Consider the following 25,259-nt stretch of genomic DNA (forward strand, 5'->3'; position numbering starts at 1 on the left):
TCTGCACGCATATATTGTAATGGAAATGAAGTGGAGGCAGCTCAGCAGCAATGAGGAGTCAGCCACAGGGAAGACAGACAAGAACCGTAATGAGAGATAATGTTTTGTTATCTGTTAAATCACTGGCATCTCCCTGAAACTGGAGAGAGGATTTCTCAAGCGTTCTCCTTATCTTCTCAATTGCCTTTTTCGACACGTTATACTTTCTTGGCTTGGCTTAAACTCATGACAATGTAGCACTTAATCTATGCTTGTGGCACTTACAGCACTACATTAGACCACTACAACACCGGTAATACTGAGTATATACTGCATAAATAATGGAAATGTGTTAAGTTCTCATTTATAATAAGTTGGGAATTGTATTTACTGAAAACTTTTATTTACTGAAAACATGGACACAACTGTAAAACAATCCCTCGAAAATATTTCGTTTTTGATGATGCAAACTTTCAGTAGTTTCGGTCAATACAAGTTAGGCTTAATCAGCAGCCTTTGTGACTTTGTGTAAAAAGAAAAACATATAGTATGGTATAAAGTTGTCTAATTTTGCAACTAAACCCTTAAATTAATTTTGCCTCAAATCCTGATGGATTTTCTCTAATTGAATATCCTGTTTCACTCAAAGGTTTGGGGTTGGTAAAATTTCATAGAAGAGTCTTTTATGCATTTATTTGATAAAAATACAGTAAAACATAATATTATGAAACATTAGTCAAATTTAAAATTACAGTTTTCTTTGTCAATTTTAAAATGTAATGCATTTCTGTGATGCAAAGCTGAATTTCCGGCATCATTACTCCAATCTTCAGTATCCTTCTGAAATTATTGTAATATGCTGATTTTCTGCTCAAGATACATTTTATCAATGTTGAAAATCATATTTTTTCAATATTATTTGATGAATATAAAATTTAATAAACAATGTATTAAATATATCAATATAATAAATGTCTTTAATGTCACTTTTGATCGACTGAATGCATCTTAGCTGAATAAACGGTAATGTACGTCACATTATGGCAGTTCCAGTTGACTTTTAAGGGTGTTATTATATTTTTCCACACTCTTATGGTTAGCCTCTGCTAGAATGTCTTGTCAGTGTTTAAGACACAAATTAATGGTTAATGGTGGCCTAGTTAGAGAGTCTGACTTGTAACTCAAAGGTTGCAGGTTCGAGTCTCAGCAGTGAATGACCAGCACTTTCCTCCACCCTAAATACCACAACTGAGGTGAGACACTTGAGCAAGGCACCGGTCCCCAACTGCTCCCCGGGCACTGCAGCAAAAATGGCTGCCCACTGTTTGTTCACTACTCACTGCTGTGTGTGTGCACTTGGATGGGTTAAATGCAGAGCACAATTATATGATATGGGACACCATACTTGGCCACTCATCACGTCCTCCCAGAGTCACTACCAGCTCTAGGCAATTCTCTGATCTACGCAGAATGCAATAGCATCATGAGATACTGTCATTCTGCACCAGGCTAACAGCCTGGAATAAAAGGCTACATAGGCTGAACTCTTGTTAGGGCTTTGTATGGAATCTGCATGGCATGAATCGAGACAGGATGACATTATGATAGCTGTGCTGTGGAATTCCTTCTATCATTCAGTTGATTCACTAGGTGTAAACAGCACATTACTACTTTTTTGATATAAACAGAAAAGCAAAAACTATATTTAAAGAAGACTCCTTACACTTCTTTACCAATTTAGTTTTCTTCTAGACTAGAGCTTCTAATAGTGTTTTTGAGCATGTTGTGTCCTCTGCCTTTTTCTCTCCAGCAGGCAGCAGTGTTCACCAGGTTTTGTGAAGGACTTCCGCCTGTGATTCCATAGAATATAAAATCCCGTGAGACTAGAGATGTTACACCTGTCATTTGTATGTCTAGCATAAAGCTTTTATGTGATCAATGTGTTTTAAATGATTACAATTACCTACAGTGTACAGTATCATATATTTATAAGTATCCCTTATAAACATTTTAAATTACATTTTGTGTGTATATATATATATATAAGACAAGATATACTTATAATCAAGAAAAAAAGGAGCTTTTTTGGTTCTCAAATGTGGCATTTAATATTTCTCTTTTTTGATTATTTATTTGTGATTACAGTTAACAAGTTTTCAAGCATTGGTGTTCTGAGCTACTTATTCAACCCCCGCGTCCCAATGTGCACACTATCCACCCTATCTGCCCTAAATATAGAGCCTCAATACTCATTGGGTTTGTCAACTCTCTTTGAGTTGTTTAACAAGACTTACAGGGACATCTAGTGGCTACAATCACAATATGACAGTAATATGGATTCCTATTGATTTTCCATAAAAAAAGGATTAGCATATAAACGATATAGAGTTTTCATTTTATCCAAGTAAACTACATTCATCCCTTCTAGTGCATTCTGGTAATAGTTTGTTATTAAAATACAAATATCAAAATTCTACACTAAAACACAAATGACGTGTACCCAGCTAACCAAATATATTCTAAGAACGTTTTGCTAATGTTCTTATTAATTTATGAAAACGTTATTTCTGAACGTTCTCTGTATGTTCAAAACGTCCAGTTTTCAAACGTTTTTCTTGGTTATGCAAACAATAAAGGAACATTCCATTTGATCATTTTTCAAACATTGTTACTTTTGAATGTCCCATGAACAGTCTGAAACAAGTCACTTTTAATAATGTTAGACAAACGTCCAACTAAAACGTTTCAGGGGAAAAAAGAAGAATGTATAAATAACGTTTTGAGAACATCAAAGAACAGATCACTTTGAACAAGCATTATATTAATGTTACTGGAATGTTCCCTGTTAAATGAGTAGTCCATATATGAAATAGTTCACTCAAAAATTAAAATTCTGATTTCATTTACTCACCTCCATGTTGCTCCAAAACTTTATGACTTACTTCTGTGAAACAGTGTTTTTTATACATATGTCACCAAAACTGTAAAAAAAATATAATAAAATTTAAGGCAACCAGATTCAGCAGATTTTTGAGTTTTCTCAGCTTGTTGTTTTAATTTTATACAACAAAAAGTCGAGAATCTCCTACAAAAATAATTTGAGAGAACTCAAAAATCTGCTGCAACTGGTTGCCTTAAAATTTTAAGTTGGCTCAACTTTTCTTTTTTTTTTTTTTACGGTGTGTGTAATGGCATTAGGATCAGTAAATGATAACAGAAGTTGAATTTTTTGGGTGAATTATCCCTTTAATAGAGTTGATTGGATCTATACACAATAAATTACCAGAAACATATGCATAGGCTATATGTATACACAAATTATGGAGGTCACTTTATTTTAAACTACTCTCTATTCAGTCAAAAAACAAACATTTAGTAGTGCTGTAGTTTTCATTGCTTGTAGCAGGAAAAATTTAATAAAAAATACGGTGAATACTCTCTGGTCATTTTTCAATAATTATTTGAAATGATATGGCCTTACTTCACCGTATAGATTGTGACTAATGTAGTGACTGTTATCAGAAATATTTCGTCAAGTGTGAAGAACATAGTTTGTAACATTCAGTGAAATCTGATATGTTGGTTGTATAGGCCTACATATAGGTTAAATGTCTCACATTACCTAAGTAGGCTACAATTCAAATATATAGGCTATAAATGTTTTTAGGCTACTAATTGCTCAGTTGAAACAAACCCTTACAGTTTCCGTGTCCGGTGTAAACCCAGGACTGTCAATCAAAACGCACTTCACACCGGGAGCCCGTCTCTGTATGAGGTTCCAGGTTTCAGCTGATTCTCGAGTAACGTTTTGATGGAGCTCTCCGGTGACTGACTGTTTAAAGAAAAGGCTCGGAGGCGAGTGTCCCCTTTCAGTTGCCATCAGCGCTCTTTTTTTACAGTATGATTAATTACGGTTATTACTTAACTACCGTCTTACGTTACATTGCCGTCATTCGCAGCGAGATGGAGCCCATAAGCTTCGCTCAGAGGCCAAAGGATTCGTTGAGTTTATGAATGCTGGGGAACTCATGAACACTCTGCCTTCCCAGGACACAGATGCGCAATTATAGTCATTACCTCATCAGTGAGTGACAGGATCAAAGCTCCAGATCTTACTGGTTACACCAATCTATACACCGTATTCCTATTAAAAGCCTAACACTGCGATTTTCTTAAAGCCTTAACTCAAATGCTCTAAAAAGTATGCTAATTATGGTTATTTAAAACAACATAATTAAATGCATACAATTTAAATTAATAAAGAGGACGTATTAAATTGGGTTCATTTTATTTTGGCACATATAGCCTACAACTGCAGAGAATATGAAATTAATTCTAAACTATAGTTAGGGATATAATGACAAACCTTGGATTCAGCCAACAAGAAAAATAGTCAGCAAAATAGACCAGGCTGGGTGATTGTACAGTAGCTGCATACAGCAAAAGTTCATATTTGTTATTTCATATTTGATTACTTTTCATTTTAAATTCAAATTAGCACCAGCTTTAATATTACCTGTATTTTTCCATTGTATCTTATAATTCGGTATGATAAATTGAGTCGACAGGTATAAGGAAACCGGGGTTAGTTGCAACACTAGGCTATTTCTATACTACATGCAATTTGTATGAATTTGTGTCTTTTGTGTATTTATTTATTTTTTGTAAATATCAAATTGCCTATTATGAAATTATTTTCAGAAAAAAATAAACATATAAACAGTAATAGACGAAAATAATCACTAGGTGTGCAAATAAGAAACCATTGATTTTGGTCAACAAATACTGTAATGAATGAACTGTATATAAAAAAAAATGTATGACAAACAAGGGTGACAACTTACCCCGACGTGCCATGAAAAATATTCCTGCGATTAATCTTCAAGTTATATTTTTAAAATGCAATGCTCATTAGTTTACAGTTGTCAATTGCGGTTTATTGTGTTCTCTTTTCTTGTTTACCCAACAACTACTAGAATATAGGCTATTTCAGTATGGTAAAAATAATGTTAGCCTATATATTAAGAGGGATTTGATGTGGATGTTTAACTTGGACTCAGCCCCTAATTCTGAGATTTAGGGTGACAAACTGCCCCAATCTCCTCATAAATATTGTGCGGCATTTTGTTGCTATATTTGAACGTAAGTGTCGCAAGTACGCGCACGCTTCTTTGGATAGTCATCATGGCGAAAAAGAAGTGAACTTAATTATATTGAATATGCATTTGTTGTGTTCCTCAAATCTTAAAAGCACATTTTTAAAAAGACTGTACCTTCATATAACACAAAGTTTCAATCGAAAGTAGCCTACATTTGTTGTTCGTCATACTTTAAAGATGTAAACTTATTTTAATGCGTTGACTAACATATTAAAGCACGTGTAAAGTATGCCTGATTAATTTTAACTATAGCATGTTATTTGTTACATAAGTATTTTAAATACACTAAATTATAATTTCATCCATGCCAATGTGTAATACGCACATATTTAAGTTTCAATAATAAAAAAATACATTAGAATATATATTTAGTTTACCATAAATGCTTTTAGCCATACTTCAAACCCAACTTTGGGTCAAATATGGACTAATCCAGCTGTTTTACAGTAAATGTTTAACCCAAATGTTGGGTTAGTCCATATTTGATTTAAAGTTGGGTTGAAACAGCCCATCATTTTTTAGAGTGCAGAAGTAAAGAAATATGACATTACAAATAAGTCATCTTAAGTAGATAAAAAAGCACTCTTAAGTTCAACTATACTTGCATTTAATATAAATTGAAACGATAACAAATGTGTTTAATTGCAAATAACATGCAACAAGTGTCCGAAAACATTAGTTCACACCTGTATTCTTTTTAAACTATATTATTTCCGTTACTCTTTTTGCTAAAGTATGCTACTCCTCTGTCACATATGCATGGAGCTAACTTCAGTTGCATCGAAATTTGTGTATAAAAAAAATACTTTGTTTTACACTGTAGCTATATTTCGGATTATAGGGGGCCAGATGTGTATTACAGCGACGTGGCGATGAGATTTTCATTGTTTTATACTTTCTTCAGTTCTACCATTAAGAACATTTAACTTCATTTAAAAAAAAAAAAAAAATATATATATATATATATATATATATATATATATATATATATATATATATATATATATATATATTTCCATTTTTTTTTTTTTTTTTTTTTTTTAATCAGGGAAAATCTTTCCTGATGGATTTTCTTTCCAAGAAAATCTTTCCTGTTGCAAAAGCTTTTTGATTCTAATGACCTGAGGCGACCTTTCAACCCTCAATTTGACATAAACCACACAAATATATATATACATAAATAAATAATTTATATGAAACACGATATGCTCAAATATGCGCACACACACACAAAAAAAAATACATATTTTGTAGCCTATAGGCCTATGCTGCCCCTGAATGTGTAAAGGAGAGTCAGTGCTGTGGTTTCTGTCATGAAGGCAGGTAATGGACGGACAGCTGAAGTGTAATCCGGTGGTCGCTAGGCGTCCGTGCGTCTGAACCTCAGTCAAGCATTGCAGGCTGGCGCCAGAGACTACATCAGGTGTAGGGTTACTGTTTGTTGTGGCCTGTGTACACTAATAGGCCTGTTGGATGTCACCTTTTCGGACATCCACTTTGCTTCACCGAGGCACAAACCAATTTACCCCTGATTTGAGGATGAATGGAGGAAGCCGTAGGTTACCTGCAGACTGCATTAATAAAAGGCGTATTCAAAAGTGCATAATATTAAATTACTTAATAAATATTGTATACAACACGCTATGGAAGCTGTTTTTACTTATTCTTATTTTCAGTAATTAATACATTATTACAAGAAAACTGTGCTCCCAATGCCGTGAATGCATACTACTAATATTAATTTAAATAATATCAGTTTTAGTGTTTGAAAACACTGATTTTCCAGTGGTTTTCTTTTGTGATATTTAGATTAGATTTTGGTGATTGGCTGCAGGAAGTGAAAGTTGTGAATATATTTTAAATGTTTCCAGTCATATCACGGCAATTAAATTTCATAACAGATCAATTATAACGTTCGATTTCTAACAGAAGGCCTTCGAAAAGGATTAGAAAAATATTAGGCCTAGTTATTAAATGCAATTTTTTACGTTAAAGAGTTAGGCTATTTCTACCTGGTCTTACTCTTAAATTTAGGCTTGCTGGTGTAACCTGATATATTTAGGTTGATTCTGTAATATTAAATAACATTTTTGTGTGTGTGATAATTTTTTAATAAATCAATTAATTAAGTTGTTACAACATGAAGCATGTTTTTCACATTTTTTTTCAGTGAGTCCTAACAATGAGTTAACACTCTAAAATCAATGGCTAACAGTAACAACTATAAAATCCAAAAATAATGTTGTTTTGATCAAGTTAAAGTATATATAGGCTACAAGCCAAACCATCTTAATGCTTTAATATTCCAGATGAACTGACGACGACTCAATGTTCTCCACCTGAACTATTATTTCCACTTGGAACAGCCCTTAATAAATTAACTTCATTTTTATAACCTAACATAGTCATAATATTTTTTAATGTTACAACCTGAAGAAGCGTATTGGTCTATTAGCCTATGTGGCAAAATAATGTGCGCTAACACATTCACAACTGACTCAATCTAAACAAATCACCGTTAAACTCTATATTAAATGCCATTTCTGATTTGGATGTTTTTATTAAAGGGACAGGTGATGATGGGAGGCACAGAAAGGGAGGGGTCAATCTGAGATAAGGACGCTCTCTGTTAGATAAGAACGCTTCTCTCCACACCTTCTCCAGCCTCTAACAGCAGCGGAAAGAGGAAGATAGAGGCGACTCTTCATCCACGAGGAGATACACATATATAGCCTATTGACTTCAGTTTACCTGAGGACATCTGTAGGAACAAAGTCAACTGATGTTGCCTTGAATTTGACAAGGTGAAACGAAGAACATTTCTTCTAGCACCCACACCAATCTGCCGCGCAACGATGCTTCCGAGTCCTGTAACCTCAACTCCGTTTTCGGTAAAGGATATCCTCAAACTGGAGCAGCAACACGCTTTGAACCCCAACGGATTCATGGGTGTTGAGCAGGACACTGTCCCGCTGCAGTCGCTTCAGCTTCAGTGCATGCAGAGCACACTGAGCCGGAGCCTGGAGCTCCTCTACAGCCCCGAGAAACAGGTGAAATGCGCCCTCAATTCAGACGACTTTGACATCGTCCGAAGCTCCTGCGGATCTCCAACGGAGGAGATGGATCCGAACGAAGAAACAAGTAGGATATTTATAGTTAATACTGCTGTTCAATCATTGCAAGGTGACGGCTTTATTTTAAAATCATCTGCGTTAAACAATCCAAGTGTTTTTGTTATAACCAAAAAAATCTTTACAGTCTGATACGAGAATATTTTAAAGCTCCACAACGAACTTTCATGCTCATGTTTAATCATTAATTTAAATATAGGCCTAGTGTATCTTGAAGAACCAAGAAACAGCTACACTGATCTGAGAAACATCTTGTTTGTGGGGTTTTTTTGTATCTTATTTTATTTTATCAGTGGTTCATTATAAGAAAAGGTTCTTCACTAAACCTATACAGTCCTGCCAAGAACCGAAGAAAACATTGTATTAATATAATGTAGGCTAATAATGATATCGTTAGCTTTAAAACTAAATTAATTCTATAATATGTAATATGACAAACACAAATTGTGCTGTAACCTCGTGATTTTATTTTACACGCCATTTAAATTTTTTTGCATGAGCATGTTTTATGCATTTGACTACCTTGTTCAATATTTAATAATCCCCTTCATTCGATGCAATTTCATGCCGCGTTTATAAGCATATGTTTTATATTTGAAGAGCTCAGATGCAAAAGCCTCTATATGTAAATGCAATCTGAAATGTTATCCTAGTAAGCATTTTTTCGCCCCCTCAGGGCCCTATATTTATGTTCAGTTATTTAACTTTAATGGCAATAACAAGAACCTATTAATTGCCATTAAAGTGAAATTACTGAACCTACACATTTACATTTACATTTAGTCATTTGGCAGACGCTTTTATCCAAAGCGACTTACAATTGGGGAATACAAAAAGCGATTAATCTTGAAGAGGCAATCAGACAGAGGAAGTGCATTTAACACCAAGTCTCAGTCATTGTTCAAATAAGTACAAGCTGTAAGCGGAGAGAAAGATACACATGAGAGCCTGAGAAAAATGTTCATTTTAGAAGAAAATTTCACATAGCACAGGCTTTTGCATCTGAACTCTTGAGTTATTTATTGTATTTTTTCCAAATAGGTATGTGTCCATTTGATGATTCCGGTTATAATGGTAGAAAAGAGGAAACACCGGGGGAGAAACCGAAGCAGAGGCTGCGCAGGAAACCTCGAGTGCTCTTCTCTCAGACTCAAGTGTTTGAGCTGGAAAGACGCTTCAAGCAGCAGAGATATCTGTCAGCACCCGAGCGAGACCACCTGGCTCACGTGCTGAAGCTCACCTCAACACAGGTCAAAATATGGTTCCAGAACCGGAGGTACAAGTGTAAGAGACAGCGCCAGGATAAAAGTCTGGAGCTGGCCGGCCCGCGGAGGGTGGCGGTGCCCGTGCTGGTGCGAGACGGCAAACCCTGTCATGGAGCTCCGTACAATGTCACTGTGTCATATCCCTACAATAACTATTACAACAGCTATGGAAATAACCCATACCACTGTAACTTCACTTCTGTACCACCGTTTGCCAACACAAGTCAAATACCCAACCACTTTGTGGATATGAATTTGGCGACTGGAGGTGTTGATGGGATCAGAACTTGGTGAGACCATGGCATCAGTCCTAAAAGAGAAGATTTTGGATTAAGACTATTTAACCGAATGGCACTGCTGAGGGAAATACACTGTCATATCCTATAAATTGTTGTCTGATTTTATATATATTTTTGTTTTTATATCTGTGGATTACACAACAAACAACACCAAATAAAGACTAAATATTTAATAACATTTAGCTTGAATGAGATTTATTTTTATTTTTTTCTAGGAAAGCTAAAATGATGCCAAATAAGGCTTTTATCGTGAGATGTGTTGATTCTGGCTGATCCCCGAAAAATAATGGTTTAACATATCAATCAAACGAAAATAAAAATACCACTGGTGTCTGTGAGTTAAAATGTTACAATCTTTGATGTATATTTAGTCCATTTTAAAATACAATTTTACTGTATTTTTCGAGTAAACTCAGACATGATTTCCTTGCAAAAAGTCCACTGATCATAACACTTTGAACATAATAATAATACAGTTTGGCTGTAGGCTATAGGCTATTTAACTTTAAAATAATAAAATATTTAGTAAAATATTAAATCATTAACTAAGCTAGGCTTTCAAATGTATTTATTTATTAAATTATTTACTCATTCAGGCTATTTATAGGTATATTAGTCCAACGTATCTGGACGAATTTGGAGTAGGATTGTGTTTTTTTTTTTTACATAAGAAACAAAAAGACAATTTTAAAAGAAATGGTCTGTCAGCTCGTTGCAGACTCTTGCAGTTGTATTAACTATAGCAATCGCACGATTTACAAATGTTCATTGTGTTTAGCTATTTTTCATCTGATACGATCCTTAAATTTAGTTTCGTTGGATTAACCCGGTATAGCCAGGTGATATTCAATATTTTACAATAACAAGAAAAGGAAGAAAGAAAGAAAGAAAGAAAGAAAGAAAGAAAGAAAGAAGAGTTTAGATATGAAACGTTTTAGGCCGCTTTAAAAAATGAAATAAAAAAAAACACACAATTATTGACTCTTTTTCCATTTTCGATTGGTTTTAGCAAGTTATAGAATAATAATAATAATAAAAAAAAAAGTTCCTAAATGAGTGATTGTTCTGTTTCACATTTTTCTAGAGCTAATGATATGCTACGGTGGCTTTCAGTTTGAGAGTAATTTGAGAGTAAAAAGGTAAAACACTTTACGAATAAATACGATTCGACGCGAATTTATTTTTAGATTAAAAGAAGTCAAATCGACAAACTTGAAGTTAAGCAAGACGCTGCAATTCGCTGTAATATCGTAAACTAAACAAATGCAGTTATCTCCCAATCTTAACGCTTTCCAATGAGCTTGTCATTGCACTCACATTAGCCAAACAGATAAAACAATTGAAGAGACGTGATAAGTCAGAGGACCCAGGATGCAGCGCTGAGAGTAAACAGAACCGCAGACAAGCCGGCACTCTCTCAGATCTGTCAAGAAAACGATTCAAATCAAATCTGACTGCGAGCAAGCTATAGATCTGATAAATCAACCCTATAAGAGAGTGTTTACAAATATGCAGCTTGAGTATTGGAAATCTCATCATTGAATTTCGTACAGAATTTAATTCTGCTCATTTACATATTTCCTGAAGGTGCTTCTAAGGGACTGTTTTTATTGCATGTTTCACCTATAAACTCAATTGACACAAAACTATAAAATACAATAGTAATTATCATAAATATATAGGCCTATGAGTGTGTTTTATGAGGCAAGATGTGAAATGGCTCTTTCTGAATACCATAATAGAGGGCCTTAATGAACAGACTATTATGAGCAATCAGAAATGCTGGTGAGGGAGAGAAATTTCGGTCCTATCTTAATGGGCAATTTATTTCCTGTTTAAGACTGTGTTGGATAGAACCAATGCAGAGATGGAAAACTCTCTCAAGAGTCTCGTCAGCGCTGAGTTCAGATAAGGGAAGAGTATGTGGCTCGGAGCAGTATTTAGCAGATTGATATACGTAGCTAAGAGCAGTATTTAGCAGCAGGCAGACAGAGTGGAGACTATAGCCACTTCAAGAGATCAGATAAGTTGTGTGTGTGTGTGTGTGGGTGCTTGTCAGGGTCTCTGTATGTATACACAAATGCACTGAACATTTATAGGAGCATGTGTGAGGCTGTGTGTACAAGTACGCAGATACATGCAAATGAATGAGAGGTAAATGTGTTGCGTCGGAAGTATTGCCGACTGCGTTGCAGGAAGAGATCTGGTCAAACACTTACTCGGTGACAGACAGTGTTAAGACACAGGAGGCCTGGATCTTCACTTCTGGCTTGTCACTCTGGAAGACACACACAAAAACTCGTTCCACAGTTCTAAAGGAAGTGGAAACTGGCCAAAGGGCTAAAGGTTAAATTGACTTCATTCCATCTAATTATTTATGAAATGGTGAAACCGCAAGAGGAGTCATTGGACGGAAATGTTTAAATTGGTCAAAATGTATCTCTCTAATACTGTAACCTACACTAATCCTGCAGGGTCAAAATACCAAACGAGGTCAAAATTACGAAGACATTCGATAACTCTGCACTACAGAGTTTAAATTGCATTTTAGTTTTAACCGATATTTTAGGTTTATAAAAGCATTTATCTTTGATCACAAGAGTTCACAAAGGACATGAATGAACGGACTTCAACTAGAACTTAAGAAGAACTGTATCAGAATGTTAAATCACTAACAATAGGACTGTGAAAAACAACAAGGCCTCTGAAGCTATACTGCTGGAACTTGTTGGAGCACACAAGAAGTTTTAAACAAGACAGGGAGAGTGGCAGCATTTAAAGAGACTCGCTTATAACCACAGCTCCACAGAACATCTTTAGCATTGAGGTAACGTGAGGTCTGTGAGGACACGGACTAAATCCTTTTTGCTAAATCGGAAGAGATATTTTGGACATTTTGTCTGCATAAAGACTAGACATCTATAGAAAAGACTCTCATGCTCCCTAACAATGCTTACACTACACATCTGTCCACACTTAAGAGACATCACTCAACTGCCTCCACATATAAACACACTCATGTCCCCTGGCAAGACACACGCAAACTGAGCGGAATACTGGCAAAACTGCATTTTAACAATCTTGATGTCAAAAAATGCATTTCCTGATTATTTAAGATGCATGTTGTGCAACTGATTGTCGTTTGCCATTTCATCATCTCACCATCAAAGATGCTAAAATTAGCCCCACTGAATTTGAACTGAATTGATCTGGGCTACATTCCCCAAAAGCATTGTAAGCCTAAATTGATCATAGCTCCATTGGTTTCAATGGGTTTACGATGTACTTAGCTGACGATGCTTTTGGGAAACGCAGCCCTGGACAGTATATAGGAAATTTCTGCATGCACTTACCATTTACAGTCGCCTACAGAATACAGATTCGCCCCTCACCTTCCACATCTTGTAAAAATGACCCCAGTGGGGTTTCATTGTGCACAATGTGGTGAGTGAGTTGCTTTGATGCCTCATTACAGAGCAAGCTGTGGAGACATTATAAGTAATGAAGAAAGAGATGTACTCACCTTTCTAGCACGCCATGCCTCCTTTTGTTCTCTCTCTCGCTTCCCTCTAATGGCGAACAAGTGTCTCCAGCTCATCCGCTCTGCTCGTCCATCTGATTGAGTGACTACCATTACCCTGGGTCACGGTGAAAGCCACACAGTCGAGTCCCTGTCTTAGATCATTGAACCAATGTTCAAGCGACAAAAACCATGTAGCAACACTTCCACATCTGAGGGGAGCCTACAGTAGCGTACATCCTGACTGTAAGTGCACTCACGAAGTCATTGCTCACATAAAACTTGTTTTCATTTGTAAAAAAGAAGCTTTAGAACACTTTAAAAAGATTGCATATTATGGAAATAATAATGAAAGAATATACTTAAGTTAAAACTGAATTTAATGCTTTTTGATACTTGGCTGCATGCTAATTGCAATTAAATAGAAATTTAAAATGCTAATTTATATTACAGTTATATTAAATCAGTTGAACCTGTGTGTTTTTGACCCACTAAAATAGGACTTCATCTTTATATGTAATTTCATAATTACTTCTATTCTCTTTGAAATATGGTTCAAGTGTACACAAGCATTTATGATAATATAAAATATGCTTTAATGTAATTTCTATTGAAACTTTTGTCATATATTTAAATATATTTGTATATTGTATATTTGTACATTTGTAATAATGAAGTTGCAATTTAGTCCATTTAAAATATAAATGCAATAAGACTAAAATTACAATCAAGTAATTTTCATGTGCTTTAATATGTTAGTCAACACATCAAAATAAGTGTAATTATTTAAGGCATGAACACAGTTTACTAAACATAATGATTTAAAATGCACTCGTGTTAATGAAAGTGTGCTTTAAGTACAATTAAGTAGCCTATTCTTTCGTTAATATTTGAAGTACACTACAAGTGCACATTCAACACAGTTAAGGGCACTTCTTTTTCACAAGCTTGGAATTAATTCCAAATAATAAGAATGGATTTGGTCATGAATAAACTAAGCATAAGAACATAAGAAGAAACTACCATCAGCTGTCCATCAAGTTGTGCCATCAGGTCTCTTCTGTAGAAACCAGAATTCCAAAACCAAAAACACAAACTACCGTTATCTGCATAGCAAAATGCAACCAAAAATAGTGCAATCCTGTCTGAACTTACTAATCAAACAATTCCTGTTTTTTTATAGACAGCATTGCATTCCTGTTAGCTCTTGTTAGAACATTTTGGTTAAAGGAATTAGTGAAGGAATAAAAACATATCGTAAATTCCTCCATCCATCAGTCAAGTTCAAAATTCACTATGCTCAATACATTGATCATAATTACTAGCTTGTCATGTTTGGTTTAAAATCACAGCTACGCTGGTTTGTATGTGGCAAACAGAAGTGTAGAGCAGGCAGTTGCCTGAAGCGAAGCTGGTTGTTTGTTCAGGGATCACCCCAGCAGGAATGAGGAGGTTCTGTCACTCAAGCTTTCACCCTGCTGTCTGCCTGTGCTTTATCTGTGTCTCAACTGCTAGCTTTTCTGCCCCAACCAGTCATGTCACATGCAAAAACATAAGTCTAAGACTGAACCTCATCAAAGCCAAGTATTCTCTCACGTTGCTATGACGCATACCTTGATACACTCAACAAAGAAGGTCTGATTATCACTTATAAGGAGCTGTGTGACCCATATAAGATGAGCTGTGTGACTCATATTAATAAAATAAAAAAAATGCAAGGTAAGGTGATTTTTAAAGTTTATGATGTAATCACTCAATTCAAACACTATGGTAGTACTGTGTGAAAACTTGCTTCCAGACTATTGCCCATTCAGGACAATGTAATCCATTATGATATAAAATGCTGTGATGTGGCTCCCCCTGCTGTTTGGAATTCTCAAAGAATTAATGAATTAACTCCTTGTCACCATTCTTTCACAGCATAGACACTCACACTACAGTAAATTTAAGGTGAAGTGGGTCATTTCTGCACAGTAGCAGTTAGCACTTTTACACTTCCTATTCCATCCTCCCAATTACTATTATTATTTATTTTTTTATTTTTTTGATGGAATAAGTTAAGTGGTTTAGTACAAGCTCAATATATTTATTCTACAACAACAACAGCTTCGGGGACAATAAATGTCATACAGCCAAACAAGTAGCTAAACTCATCTACTCAGTAATTCGCGTTGTTATGATTATAATTGTGCTCTTGCAAACTATACTGTATATATATATACAAATATATATATAAATATATATATGGGCCATTCTACAGAATTGGTCCAAACTGCTGTGTAAAACAATGTGTCCTGCATTTTCATGTCACTACCGAAACAGTGTATGTTTTAGTCCATTGACTGAGATTTGAACTACACCCATACATTTATGATAATCAAATATTTATGTGTCACTCTGTCTCATAGCTACATGGTGAGTAGATAGGCCCCATCATTTCAAGGTAAATGTGTTCAAAAGTCTGAAAAATTTGTGTGTAACTTTAAGGAACCTCACTACCGAACACATTTTTTTCTGCAATTAACGTTTAGGAGTTATCCAGTTATCCCATAGAACTGTCACTACCGAAACAGTAATGACAAAAGGGAACACATAATCCTCATATTTGGGGGAAACAAACTAAATTTTAGTACAGTTATGCATATATATGCAGTGCCCTCCAAAAGTATTGGAACAGTAAGGCCAATTCCTTTATTTTTGCTGTAGACCGTAAACATTTGGGTTTGACATCAAAAGATGAATATGAGACAAGAGATTAACATTTCATCTTTTATTTACAGGTATTTTCATCTGGATCTGATACACAACTTAGAAGATAGCACCTTTTGTTTGAACCTACCCATTTTTCATGTTACCAGAAGTATTGGAGCATGTGACTGACAGGTGTGTTTTGTTGCCCTGGTGTGTCCTATTAATTGATTATTCAAACAATAAATAGCAATGAATGTCTGTGCCCAGTTTCAGATCCGTGCAGACTGCATTTATAGTTAGTTAGACGTGTAACCAACATGAAAACCAGAGAGGTGTCTATGGGTGAAAGACGAGCAATTGTGAAGCTGAGAGAAGATGAAAAATCAATCAAACCATTGCACAAACACTGGCAATAGCAAGTACAACCATTCAGAATCTCCTGAGGAAGAAAGAAACCACTAGTGCACACCTCAAACAGGTAGATCAAGGAAAACAGTGACAGCTGTAAAGAAAGACCCTAAAACAACTGTTAGTGACATCATCAGCAACAACCTCCAGAGGGCAGGAGTGAAGGTATCACAATCTACTGTTCGCAGAAGAATTCATGAACAAAAGTACAGAGGCTACACCAGAAGATGCAAACCACTCATTACCAAGAAGAACAGGAGACGAGCCTCAAAAATTCTGGGACAAGGTTTTATGGACTGATTTTATGGACCAAAGTGATGGAAAGGCTAAAGTTTGGAGAAAGAAAGGATCTGCTCATGATCCCAAACGTAACCCAAATGTAACACATGATGGCAGCAGCAAAATTAACTCAGAAATCTACAGAAATATTTGTCTGACAATTTACAGAAAGATGCAAACAGAAGTGGAATATTATTAATTAGTACCGAGCCTGGTCCAAATGTTGGATTTAGGTAAGGAAACGCTTATTAAATATTTGTATTGGCTACCACGCCAAATCATGTACCTGCTTGCTTTTCTGTTTAATTTAAGTGTTTTTGTGAACGTATATGCTTTAACAACAAATAATTGTACATTTTTTCATTAACTAGTTAATGTTAGTCAATGTATTAAAGTGTTAGTTACTTATTGTAACTAACAGTTACCAGAATAAGGCATTTTGAGCGTTCTTTTGAAACTAACCGCACCAGCAACCCCCCCCCCCCCCCCCCCCCCATTTTTATCTCTTAATTCAAACTTTTTGCCTCACACTTTATTGATATAATCTCAAAATTCAAAGATATGAATCCAGCATTGCAAGATAACTCAGAATTCGAATCTATATCTTGGAGCTCTCTTGTTTTGTGTTTTATGATTAAAGTAAATGCCTGTAACCCTAATGGATCTGGCAGACAATTACCAGTATATTTTCCTCTTATCTCCTTTTATTTTTTCTACCTACAGTGTACAAATAACAATTATTATTGTCCCTACATAATAAACTACAATGAAATAAATTGTTTTAACATCTAAACACACACTTTACCTTTAAGGCTTTGATCACTGATCTACACAAAGAACTACAGACCTGCAAGTGCAAGCTCTTTTCTCTATCTGACAAGTTTCTGAGAGACTTCACATTACTTCACATGTGGGTGCCAGCCAACACAAACTATACCGCAGTCAAAACTGACATCTAACCTGAAGGCAGGCATTAGCGAAGACATGCTCGTCTCAACTACAGATGATCTTCTGCAGCTGAGGTAATATTTTTTAAGTTTGCCTACTACAGTTACCATGATACACTTGTCAAAACACAGTTGATATTGTCCTATGGGATCTGTCAAATTATTTGGCTCAATGTGACTCAAACCACTATAGTATACTGTCACAAAATAGCACTCCAGGAAAACATATTCTAAATTTAAACGCTAGTGTAAACAGTATGTTTAAAGTAAATATGACATTTGGAATTTAGAATGAAAAGAGGTTTTAAGGCCACAAGAGGGAACCACTACACTAAATATATACTCAAAGAAAAGAAAACAAGTTGCCATTTGGATTTAAATATGTAAATACTGAAGAGTCTGGGATTGGATCATTATAGCAGGGATTGATATGTTTCTGACATGTTGTATGTTTTCCAAGTTGATATGTACCTTTTCATTTCCTAAACAGCCATGTTGGAAGATATAGATACTCATGTCCATGTGCATCCAGAATGACAAATAATTCAGATTTTAATAATATTTCACAATATTAATTTTACTATAATCAAATAAATGTTACATTGGTGAGCATAACACACTTCTTTCAAAATCTTGCCAAGCCCAAACATTTGAACAGTATGGTAACAGAAACCTTATTAAAGTAATAAAAAAATTACGCAAAACTCTGATGCCACCCAACAAAGAAGGACAGTGAGACGTCCAGCTCACATAGCAGTATGACATATGTCTTCCTGCCGACAGGGTCAGATTCTAACAAGCCCACATCTGGCCCAAAATAAGCAAACGGTGCTACTCGACTCTTCCTCATTGTGTTAGTGTAGGGACAAGAGGTCAGGAGAGAAAGCGGGAGTTGCATTACACAAGCCGTAAGAAATGCTCATCCAATTACTACTGCTTGTTTTGTATGGCCAAAGCATGACATCGTCTCTGAATCTCACAGTGTAAATAAGGAACTGAATATGTGTTTGTGCAATTAAGATCGAAAGATACACAAAACAGGAGACTCAATCAAAGAGGTATAGAGAATAAAGATGAGCAATGCAGATAGTCTGCTCACTCTATCTGTGTGTGTGTAAGAGAGAGAGGAAACAGACAGCAAGATTATTCAAGGTGAGCACTATCATGGAAAACATCTCAAATACAAAGTTTACATCACAACAGCTAAAATGAGGTAAACCTCCAAAAATCCTTAAGCTCTTCTCCTTTTGTGAAATAAAAACCAACAAGAGCACCTTTATAGGTTATTACAGTTAACTAGAGCTAACCATGAAAAATAGTTTGTTACTTGAAATAAACTCAAACTGAAAGTTAGTTTGGGTATATTTATATTTATTATAATTTATTATTAAATTTATTTTATTTTAATATATTTTAATATAGCTAATTTATTTATTTATTTTGTCATTTTCATTTAGTTTTACTTGATGTAAATTACTAAAGCTGAAATAAGCCTTAATAAAAACAATTCAAACATATATTTAAAAAAGATAATAAAATAAACTAAAATTAAAACAAACTAAAATAAATAAATTTAAAAATATAATTAATTAAAATTAAATAAAAACAGAAAACTAATAAAAAAAACACAATAGAAAATATGAATAAATATGAAAATAAAAGGAAATTCTAAATATTAACAGACACTATATTAATGTCTGAATGATACTATATAAAGGTCCTTAAAATAAAAAAAAGGGTTTTCCTGAAGCAAAACAAAATAAAATTACTTTTTGGCTAAATGAGACCTGTTTTGCAAGATTTGCTAATACAACTGAGGCAGCACTGTTTGCAACTTCATAAACGTAAATTAAATGTAAATGATGATTTGCTCATTTTCAAATAACAAATAACTCATCAGACACAGACTAAGTTGTTAAGTGTGTTAACTGTAGAGTATTTCTGGGCTTATGGTGGTGGGAGGTCATGCCGGTGAACTAACACAGTCTCATCCCAACTCGTCACATATTGACGCTTGGTTTTTGCGTCGCTTTTTGACGCTCAAGGTACCCCTTTAGCGTCACTTTTCGACGTGAAGGGAAGGTAATTTTTTTAAATAGGAAACACTTAGCGTATATTAATCATTTTTAAATAAATTTTGCCAGTACTTGCATCTGCCTCCTATATCTTGCGTTTTCTTCACAGATGGTAGGTTTAGGGGCAGGGGTTGGGTAAGTCACTATTTTGACTGTTTACATTCAAAAATCACACCCCTACATATATGCAATAATGGCAACCTTATTATGACGATAAAATTCCCAATAGCGCGTTAGCATATCGACGCCGAAAAGTTACGCTTCCCTTCACGTCGAAAAGTGACGCTAAAGGGGTACCTTGAGCGTCAAAAAGCGACGCAAAAACCAAGCGTCAATATGTGACGACTTGGGATGAGACCGGGTTGGGTGAACGATACTACCGTTTGTCACTCTCAGCTTTTGTGTTATTCCAAGCAAACTCCCCGCTCTCCTGGGGCCAGTGCGTCCTCTTTCCCCGTCCCGTTCTCTACCTCAACATGCCTCCCCTTAACCATATCTCTCTCTGTCTGTGTCTCTCCTTCTCTCCCCTCTGCCCAGGACTGTGGGGTCACACAGAAGCACAGGGGCACAACAAACAAACAGCCATACAACAACGTGTGGGTCAGGAGAAGGAGCCGGGACCAAATATGTTGAAGTCATTAGCTCCACTGGGAGGGGGCCACCCACTCTGACCCGACCTGACTAAGGATCCTCCTCTTGCTTATGAACACATACCCCGGTGCCCTGGACCTCAGGGTTTACCCCAGCTTGACATCCAGGGATGATAGGAGACTAAAACTGATAGCTTGTTACACACTAAATCTCTCTAAATTCTCAACTGACTGAGAACGAGGGGCAGAACGGCTCAGTGAAGCAGTAATAAAAAAAGCTCAGTGTAAACTACTGCACATGCATTTGTTGTATCTCAAATGCAGAAACATTTTCTTAGTTTATGGATAAATTCAAATATTCATCTTTTAAACTATGTAAAATGAAAATAAAAATAACAATGAATTACAAATCCAAAATTCAAGAGATTGAAAGTATGGGGGGGGGGGGCAAATGTAGTATTTGTAGTTTATATGAGTCATTTCAAACTATATATATATATATATACAGTATATATATATATATATATATATTACAAAATTTACAGAATTACTGCAGAATTCAATAGAATGAAACTATGACATCAATACTCTGCATTATATACAAATTTCAAACAATATTATGCACTATAAAAATATTCATAAGACAGACAGACAGACAGACAGACAGATAGATAGATGATAGATAGATAGATAGATAGATAGATAGATAGATAGATAGATAGATAGATAGATAGATAGATAGATAGATAGATAGATAGATAGATAGATAGATAGATAGATAGATAGATAGATAGATAGATGTGAAAAAAATTATAAATTACACAATCAAAATTCATTAGAATAAAACTACAAAATGAATACAAAAATTGAAACAAAACTAAAATACTGAAATAAATACATTATAGACTAACTTCTTACAATATTACAATTTTATTAATTTATTAATATTTATTATTATATCGTTTTTTAATTAGTCTATAATGTACTACAAAATATTTACCGCAAAAATAAATAAATAAATAGTTTCAGTTTCGATAGTCTCCGTTTCTTGAATTTGGGTTTTGCAATTCATTAATTTAATTGTTTTTATTTTGCATATAAGATATGTATATTTGATGTGTGTATATGTTTTTATAATATATACACACACACATAAACACATTTTTACTTTATTTTATATTTAGCCTATTATGGTATATTTTTGTATTGGACATTTATTATATTTTATGTTTATATCAGATTGTGGGTTGGGATTACAGCTAAGTAAATATAAATAAAATATGCATACAGTGTAAATGTATTAAGACTTCGGGTCTGTGTCTGGTGTTTGACAGAGTGATGATGAAGACGTGTCTGTTTTAGCCTTCAGTGAGCCTGGACCGATGACGTAGCACAGGACGCTCCTCCGATAGGAAGAGACAGCAGCGCTCACGCGCTACTTAAAGTCAAGCAGCGGAGCTGGAGAGTGAAAGAGACAATTACTCACCCCGAGGAAGAAGACGCTTGATCCTTACCTTTATCAGGAATTTAGCAACGTAGATGGCGGCTTCAAACAAGCAGCTGACGTCGTTTTTCATAGAGGACATTTTATCCTTAAAAGAGGGTAAAACAGATGACTCCTGCAAATCTGAGAGCGACTGCACAGACGGACGAACAGGTGAAGACCATTTCTGAAGAAGTGCACTTCTGGCTTAGTTAGTAAAGATTAAGCACTTATATTATTTGCATGCCACACTAGAAGGCAGTTAGCTAGATAGTTTAGGTAAACTGAATATGTATGCCTTACCAAAATTAACAATGGTTTTAGTCTAAAGGTGTAGCCTAAACATTTTGTTTTTTTGGCGGATCGACATGTGTATAACCAGTTTTACGAGGCTACAAATAACATGGTTATACTATGGTTAGTGTAGCAGAACCATGCTTAATTGGGTAATAACTACAAGAACCATGTTTTATTTTTTTTATTATTATATATATATTTTTTTTTGTAGTAAAACCATGCTTAATTTTTGTATGTTAGGCACTTAGTTAAAAGTAAAACCGACATTGTATTTTTACTAGCTAGCACAGATGAGACCAGTTTTCCTGTGAGAAACTGAGATTTAATAAAAAACTAAATGTTTCGTACTTACATTCACAGACTCGGAGGATGGGTCGGTGTGTCGGAGCCCTGAGGATAAACCAGAGTCGTCCGCAGATTTGACGGGAGGCTGCGGGAAGAAGAAGCGGTCGCGCGCCGCGTTCACGCACCTACAGGTGCTGGAGCTCGAGAAGAAGTTCAGCCGCCAGCGCTACCTGAGCGCGCCCGAGCGCACGCACCTCGCGAGCGCGCTGCACCTGACGGAGACGCAGGTGAAGATCTGGTTCCAGAACAGGAGATATAAAACCAAGCGGAGGCAGCTAACGACAGACTTTCAGAAATCCGACTCCACCGCTTTGGCTGCTAGAGAAGAGGACTTCTTCAGAGCTTCGTATTTAGCGACGGTCTATAAATCATATCCATACCGGCCTTACGTGTATGACTTACACGGACTGAGTGTATGGAGACCAGCACTGTGATGACAGGACATTAACATGGACTTTCTCAGATTATTGTGAATAATATTCTTTATTATTATGGTGTTAAAGTATTGTACAGCTTTGTATTCTGTGAAATAAAATATATATTTTTTTTGCAAAGGTGTCTGAAAGTATTGTGGTCACTCCAATGACTTTTTTTTTTTTCAATCATCCCCACTTCATCTTCACCTTTTTTACTTAATTCATAAATTTAAGAAGTCCAGAGACTTATGAGCTTGTGCCGTTCATCGTGGATAGAAAGCCACATATCTTTACCTTTATCTTGCATTTATCTCACTTATGTTAAAGTGAACTTGTAAAATGCATGTTTGCCTTATCTGGTTAAACAGACTTAGCATAATTCTGACCTTTTACTTTAAAACGAATGAGGAACTTAAAGAATATAAATCTAAGTGAAGAGTAAGAAAAACTATGCTATAATTTATCGGCATCCATTTGAGCCATTTATTCACCAAAACTTAAAATAGTTACAAATTTGAGTGTGTTGGACGCTCATAGCCTTCATGTTGGTATCATGGCCTTCGATGAGCTTAATTTAACATTTTTGTGTTCTCTGAAGTTGTCATGCTCTGGCTCTAATGTTTTTTCAATTGGATTTCAGTAAAAGCTTTCACATTATTCTTTCAAAATCATAGCACTTCCTAATTCCTAAAAGCTGTCCGTTGTTTAACAAGGATTGCAATTATTCTTCACCCTGAACACTGAAGCCATGCCAGCTGATAAATCAAGAGAAGGATTCTTTTGTAAAACATGCGGGTCTGCTCAACATAGAAGTTTAACATTGCTACAAGAGATTGTGATCTCAAGCGCCCCTATCCTTCTTCCATTCTTCCACTTAAGTTGACTTCAGCAGAGCGATAGTTTAAACCGCCTGGACCGGAGGTGGTCTATTGTCTGAGGGATACAGGTATGGCTTCTCCTGGAAAGATGACATGATTTACCCTGTAAGAGGTGTGGTCTAATCAGTGAGTCATGAAAACTCAAAAGTATCGCTCAACCTGAATGCTAAACTGATAAATGCTGTAGAAATAATAACTGAACCATTTTATGGTTTACACACAAAATCCCCAACATTCTGCGAATATTATGTTTGCAATACTTTTCCTTCAGGAAGCAACAACTGCAGAGCATCAATCACCTGTCTTTCAAAAGCTCTCAGGCATAACCAGACCTCTTTAGCTATTTCTACAAAGAAATGTCTCAGTAAGTATGTGGATTACATGAATAGCAGTAGGAAGTGTTAGTTATGGGGGTGTTAAAATGAGGCATGTATAAATAATTGGTAACACTTTTGTTTAGGGTCTCATTATTATGTCGTTGCTTATTAGCATGCATGTTACTATCATACTGGCGGTTTTTAGTACTTATAAAGCACATATTAATGCCTTATTCTGCATATTTTAGATCCTTTGATCTCTACCCAATACCTAAATTTAACAGCTACCTTACTAACTATTAATACGCAGCCAATTAGGAGTTTATTAAGGCAAAAGTTGTAGTTAATAGTTAATGGCAGTTGGTCCCCAGACTAAAGTGTGACCAAATATTCGTCTCCTGAACATCAAAAAACTTAAGTTTGGCCTAATATTTTGAATATGATGCCATTTGAATGTAAACTTAAACACAACCCTATACATAAATTACTATTATATATATATATATATATGAAGAGCTCAGAGGCAAAAAGTGTCATCTGAAAATTTCTTCTAAAATTAGCATTTTTATCAGGCTCCTATATTTATGTTCAGTTATTTCACTGTAATTGTATAGAAAAGGACCTATACATTGCCATTAGAGTAAAATTACTGAACCTAAACACAGCAGCGTGATGAATATACTCATTTTAGAGGAAAATTTCAGATGCCACTTAGAGGCTTTGCATCTGAACTCTTCATATATATATATATATACACGCAAATGCAATGATTACCTGGCTGTATGAGCATATCATATCATATAGTATCATATCCATATCGTATCATATCATATCATATCGTATAATATCATATCATATCATATCATATGTCTTGTCATATCATATCATATATGCTCATCTTACTGCATAACTTTACACTGATGTTTATTTTAAGCAACCGTTCCCATTTGTTGTATGACTGGTGGAAATTATTTATTATTTCAAACACCAGTCAGATGACAGATGACAGATCTCCACTTCCCAGTTGAAACGATTCAAACCAGTTTCAGCTATTATCTAAAACTCAAACCTGTCTGGTGGAGTCTGACATCAAACTTGTTTTGGATTTGGCCCCTTTCTTTCAGTTAAAGCTTGCAGATCCACCCAAGCAGGGAATATCCACCCGCATATTTCTATCTCC

At 35.3% G+C, this 25,259-nt stretch overlaps 2 protein-coding genes across 2 annotated transcripts; both read left to right on the top strand.

Annotated features, from left to right (window-relative positions):
* Window positions 1-6,186: 6,186 nt before the first annotated feature.
* On the top strand, window positions 6,187-10,004 carry LOC306848983 (homeobox protein Nkx-2.5-like). Its single transcript, XM_079383784.1, has 2 exons — window positions 6,187-8,279; window positions 9,311-10,004. The coding sequence occupies exons 1-2, from the start codon at window positions 7,994-7,996 to the stop codon at window positions 9,826-9,828; spliced, it is 804 nt and encodes a 267-aa protein (XP_079239910.1). The 5' UTR covers window positions 6,187-7,993; the 3' UTR covers window positions 9,829-10,004.
* Window positions 10,005-21,766: 11,762 nt separating this feature from the next.
* LOC306849403 (homeobox protein Nkx-3.1-like) lies at window positions 21,767-23,019 on the top strand. The gene is made up of 2 exons (XM_079384383.1): window positions 21,767-22,000; window positions 22,484-23,019. Exons 1-2 carry the CDS (start codon window positions 21,883-21,885, stop codon window positions 22,900-22,902), a joined length of 537 nt encoding a protein of 178 aa, XP_079240509.1. The 5' UTR covers window positions 21,767-21,882; the 3' UTR covers window positions 22,903-23,019.
* The last annotated feature ends 2,240 nt before the right edge of the window (window positions 23,020-25,259 follow it).

This window comes from Barbus barbus, assembly GCF_936440315.1.
Source record: "Barbus barbus genome assembly, chromosome: 29".
NCBI classification, from domain to species: domain Eukaryota; kingdom Metazoa; phylum Chordata; class Actinopteri; order Cypriniformes; family Cyprinidae; genus Barbus; species Barbus barbus.